The 5,800-nt window shown below is 37.4% G+C and overlaps 2 protein-coding genes across 2 annotated transcripts in view; one reads left to right on the top strand and one right to left on the bottom strand.

Moving 5' to 3' along the window:
- The window catches only part of EIF2AK1 (eukaryotic translation initiation factor 2 alpha kinase 1), a 20,887-nt gene extending 18,031 nt beyond the window's left edge, over nucleotides 1-2,856 (bottom strand). Inside the window, exon 1 of the mRNA XM_072419181.1 lies at nucleotides 2,634-2,856. Within this exon, the coding sequence (XP_072275282.1) occupies nucleotides 2,634-2,739 (106 nt within the window). The 5' untranslated portion in view covers nucleotides 2,740-2,856. The remainder of the gene's footprint in view (nucleotides 1-2,633) is intronic.
- A 312-nt stretch (nucleotides 2,857-3,168) lies between these two features.
- Nucleotides 3,169-5,800, top strand: part of LOC140334614 (radial spoke head 10 homolog B-like) — a 21,587-nt gene continuing 18,955 nt past the window's right edge. Inside the window, exons 1-2 of the mRNA XM_072416859.1 lie at nucleotides 3,169-3,191; nucleotides 4,727-5,002. Coding sequence (XP_072272960.1) covers nucleotides 4,755-5,002 — 248 coding nt within the window. The 5' untranslated portion in view covers nucleotides 3,169-3,191; nucleotides 4,727-4,754. The remainder of the gene's footprint in view (nucleotides 3,192-4,726; nucleotides 5,003-5,800) is intronic.

A 5,800-nucleotide genomic window follows, 5' to 3' on the forward strand; every position in this document is an offset into this window, starting at 1 on the left:
AACCAACGAGGCCGAGATCCTGCTGTGTACACAGCGAGTGACCAGGTCCCACCACTGGAACAATTGCCTACATTTACATACAACTGAATGTTACTTTTGAACGTACCTATAAAGAATGAAGTGCTATCCTAAATGTACAGAGAAGAGGGGAGGACACAGCATGGCTTCTCCCACTCATACCTCCTCTCCTCAGTAGAGGGCTCCTTCGTTCCAACTATCCTAACATAAATTATTATTATTAATAGGATTAATATAGCGCCAACATATTACCCAGCGCTGTACAGAAAATAGGGGTTGCAACTGATAGGAAGATACAGACTGTGACACAGGAGGAAACCCTGCCCAGAAGAGCTTACATACTACTACTACACACAATAGGAGGGGAGATATAGAATGATGGGTAAGTAGTGAGGGTTTAGGAGACAGAAGAAGACGGGTAGGTGAGGGTGAAGCGTTGGGTTTTGAGTGCTCTTTTAAATGAGCAGAAAGTAGCAGCAAGCCGAATAGAACGAGAAGACCATTCCAGAGAGTTGGGGCAGCTCTAGAGAAGTCTTGGAGCCGTGCGTGTGATGAGGTTATGAGTGAGGAAGTCATTAGTAGGTCATTGGAGGAGCGACGAGAGCGGCTGGGGAGGATTCTTTCTATCAGGGCAGAAAGGTAAGATCGATTGATTATTATTCCACATTTCAATAAGGATTAGAACCTCAAACTGTAAATAGGGGATTGTCTTAATAATAAGTAAAAAAAACAAATCTGTGAAGCCGTTATCAAAACAGCCGGCAGAAAAAAACACACATAAATAGAGAGGTTCTATTTGCAGCCAGTTATAAAAGATTCACATCAATTTCACACATTTTTTTTCCATTTGAGAATTCAACCAAACATTTGTGTGAATCCTAGCTGAAAGTTGTGTGACGTATAAGTGAAAACAGTTTTCCATAAATCCCATAAAGTATATTTTACATAAAAACAGGAGGCAAGGGGGAAATCCTCACTAAAATGTGGCCAAACATATCAAGATGATCATAGAACCCATTATTAAACCCCCAAAAATAATGGAGTTAAAAAAAAAGGAGGAACCTTCATTGGAACATTCTACTAATACAAGGTCAGCACGGTGGCCCAGAATTTTAGCACTCCGGCCTTTGCAGTGCTCGGTCCCAGGTTCGAATCTCAGCCAGGACACTATCTGCATGGAGTTTGCAGGTTCTCCCGGTGTCTGCGTGGGTTTCCTCCCACATTCCAAAAACATGCATTTAGGTTGATTGGCTCCCCCCAAAATTGACCTTAGACTGTAATAATAACATATGACTATGGTAAATTAGATTGTGAGCCCCTTTGAGGGACAGCTAGTGACATGACTATGGACTTTGTACAGTGATGCATAATATGTTGGCGCTATATAAATAATGTATAATAATAATAAGAAGACAATGGAACTTTGCACAATCCCTTCTGACCTAATAAATATCTGTGCCAGTCAGGAGAAGCAACCATGATACAGACCTAGTAAGAAACATCTTTTATTAGGTTGTAACAATTCAAAACTGACAGATTGTATTTTTAAATAAGATAATTCATAGATCAAAATTAGAGAATAAGGCTTTGTACACACGTGAAATAATTGTCATTGGAAACGAGCAATCGTTTGATATTCATTCACAAAAAAAAGGCACAACAGGCCAACGATGCCGATGAACGCAACACACAACAACCGTGTATATGTATGTATATATATATATATATTTATATATTAATAAATATATTTATATATATATATATAATTATTTATACACACACACTTCCTCCGGTACACGTCACTTTCTGCATCGTTCAAACAATGGTATCTATGTGTAAATTATCGGTGGATTATATTAGAACGATCGTATCTTCACAGCACGTACAGAATCGTGCACTATACAATCCTTCAAAATAATCGTTGATCTGTCGTTAGTGGTTTAATATCTAACAAAAATATTATTGCATGTGTGTATGTAGCCAAAGTCTGCATCAGTGATCAGTGAACGTATCATCAATATATATGAATGAATAACAAATCACCAGTGTACGGCCACATTCACATATTTGCCATTCCTCCTCTGGTGACACTTGTATAATGTTTTACCCTGATTGCACAACAACAAACAATTCACTTGTTAGAGTCTCCGAATGTTTTCAACACAAAAAAGAGTTCTGGTGTAGATATAAAGCATGTCACATATCTTCCCCAGTCAATTTATATCTCTTAGATTGTAAGCTCTTCGGGGCAGGGTCCTCCTCCTCCTGTGTCACTGTCTGTATCTGTCTGCCATTTGCAACCCCTACTTAATGTGCAGAGCTGCGTTATATGTTGGCGCTATATAAATCCCGTTTATTAATTTCCATGCACATTTTTCACAATAAATTGAATTAAAAATATGCAAATCAACTTTCACTTATGATTCATACATTTTGTAATTGGATCCTGAGGGAATAAAAAGTTTGGAGTTGGATGCTCCCCCATTTGTAAAGTATTAGAACTCTTTTCATGTTATGCTAGGTGTCATTTGCCAGGCTGGCTGGTTGTCCTGGTGTTGGCTGTGCTGGTTGTCCTGGTGTTGGCCATGAATTGTTACCATATGCCCACCACTCACCATCCAACTCCATGTCCGGCTCCTCCGGGTACTGGAACACCGGGACCCCCTCATTCTTCTTCATTATCACCTGGCCAGAGGTGTGGGGTACCTGGCTCTCCCCCATGGGCCCGTATTGTAATACTCTCAGCACACACCGGCCATTGTCACACTGCACGGGGCACACACACTCCGCCACCACTCTACTGCAATCATCCAGCAACTTCCACACTACACCATAGACAGCGCAAGGAGCGGGATAGAGCGGCCAAACACTTCCGTCTGTGGATGGCACTCAAATCGGAAGTCGGAGAAGACGCAACATGTAAGGGGATTTGGTTTCGCGTGGTGTAAATTTTACAGTTTAATAAGGTCTTTTGAATATGAATGAATTAAAACGGAAACATGAATATATAGGAGAAGAGTTGAATAACGAACTATGATTGACTAGGAATGTGTAATGATTTGCCAACCGCAATATGGCGGTGAAGGGTTCTATTGGCCGAAAAGAATCACATGGTTTTAGGTTTCCAGGGAGATACATATACTTCCGTGACGCTCAAGTAAGGATTGTCAGCTGTATGTTTTAGTAGGCTTATGTACTTGTTATTTTCCTTAATAATATCATTATTTTTATTACTATTATCCTTATTATTATTATCATCATCAATATTATCATTATCCTTTTTATTATTATCTTCATTATTATTATCCCCTTTATTATTATTATCATCATCATCATTATTATCCTTATTATTATTATTTTTATCATTGTTATTATTATTATTTTTATCATTATTATTATTATTATCCCTATTATTATTATCATCATCATCATTATTATTATCATCATTAATATTATTATTAATATTACTATTATATAAAGTGACAGTGCAGCCACATACCCTAAGGTAGGAGAGGTACAAAGGCTGCTACCATTACATCTTGCATTTTTAATCTGCTTTAATGAAAATGGTATTTGCTTGGTTGTGATTGTGATCCCATATTATTATTAAACACGATTTATATAACGCCAACATATAAAGCAGCGCTGTACATTAAATAGGGGTTTACAGACAGATACAGATAGTGACACAGTAGGAGGAGAGGACCCTGTCCTAAAGAGCTTACAATCTTGTAGTTTTTTACCATTAACCCAGAGCAAGCATCTGCATTTATGACTTATGATTAGCATCTAGACTTGTTAGAAAAGGTCAGCAACTAATATATGTTATTTAGGATCGATTGATGAGCATATTATATATATAAAATAATAATATAAAATATATAAAATCCCCTAAAATTGCTTAATTCTATTGTTTAGGGTCATGTGATTATGGAACGTTATGCCCAGAACACATTTGATGTTCCACACATAGTAGGTTAGGTTGAAAAAAGACATAAGTCTATCAAGTTCAACCACTAGGGAAATAAACATATCCCAGATTTAAAACACTATAAGACATAGTTGATCCAGAGGAAGGCAAAAAAAACCCCTGGTACAATTTGCTCTAAATTCCTTCCTGATTCCATGAGGCAATCGGATGTTCACTGGATCAACAGTCTCGGTTATCTTTACTTTAAATCCTTAATCCCCAGTTATATTCTGTGCTTCTAGAAATCATCCAGATTTTTCCTAAAGCAATCTATCAGATTTGCTGAAACTCCTTCCTGAGGGAGCCGATTGCACATTTTCACAGCCCTTACAGTGAAGAATCCCTTCCTTATCCGGAGCTTAAACTTCTTTTTCTCCAGACGCAAGGAGCGCCCCCTTGTGCTTTGTAATGATCTCACAGTGAATAATGGGGAAGAGAGTTCTCTATATGGACCATTTATATATTTATACAGGGTGATCATATACCCCCTTATACGTCTCTTCTCAAGGGAGAATAGATTCAGTTCAGCTAATCTCTCCTCATAGCTGAGCTCCTCCATTCCTTTTATTAGTTTAGGTAGTTTAGGTTTTGCATGTTATGGGTTCAACCAATTTTACTTTTCCTCAGTGAACATGTTCTATTCCGTTAATTAATCAAACCTATTGATTACACTTTGAACTATTTTACCCTTAATCCTAATTTTGATTTGTAAATTGTTTGTGTGTTCTGCAACTCCAGTGAATGCTGCTAATTGAAAATTCAGAACATGGGGAAAATAAAGAAAAAAAATGAGAAAAAAGCTGACAAGTTGACAGTGGATACCTCTGAGGATTCCAGCTCCAAGATCTCCTCTGTATCTGTTACCCCAACTGAAGAACTTCCTCCTCCATTCCTTAAAGTTGTTTCTGAGGACAAGCCTGTGGAGAAGGAGGAACCCCCTAAAAATGTGACCACTGTTATCCATTCTCCAGAGCTGTATCAGGAACCTGTTCTAACTCATCTTATTGTAGAAAAGTAAGTACCGGTACATCCTCTGAGTTGTATGCTAAGGGCCATATAAAGGAAAACTATTGAATTATTTTACAATAAATAAAATTGACATAAAAGTGCTACATCCCTAAAAACACATATTCAAGAAAGTAAAAAGAATAAATGGGACTTTTGTGGCACATGCTCTAGATAAATGTACCAATTTTTTTAATAAAAAATAGAAAAAATATACTTTATTACATAATTACCAATACATAAATAGTTAAAACCATGCATGTATTTAATTCATTAAAAACAAATTGCTACATAGCAAAAAACCATGACATACAAAGTTCATACTTCGTCCCAAATTATTAATATTAATATTATTATTATTATTAATAAACAGGATTTATATAGCGCCAACATATTATGCAGCGCTGTACATTAAATACATTAAATAGTCCCAATGAACATTGACGTGTTTCGCGGAAGCTATATGTCCGCTTCTTCAGGATACAAATGAGACTTTAGCCTTGAAAATCATTAAAGTGTATGGAACTTCCCAGAACTTCATACGGAGCCATATGTTTTCCAAGAGCTAAGGGTCATTTTGAGTGATTGACACATTTCCACACAAGCATCATATTCTTCAACTTGAAGTTTTTGAACAACCTGTAGTCGGTATGGCTAGAGCTTTATCTATCTCAAAGCTTCCGCTGAATCAAGGTTTTGTTGATGCTGAGTTCAGTGCAGCCCTCCGGATGGACTTTTCCTGGCTTTGCACGAACGCCTGCTCCAAGAGTTCAGCGTTTTCATCGGTGGTGGTAGTAGCAGGCCTTC

Source organism: Pyxicephalus adspersus, chromosome 7, assembly GCF_032062135.1.
Source record: "Pyxicephalus adspersus chromosome 7, UCB_Pads_2.0, whole genome shotgun sequence".
Taxonomy (NCBI): Eukaryota; Metazoa; Chordata; class Amphibia; order Anura; family Pyxicephalidae; genus Pyxicephalus; species Pyxicephalus adspersus.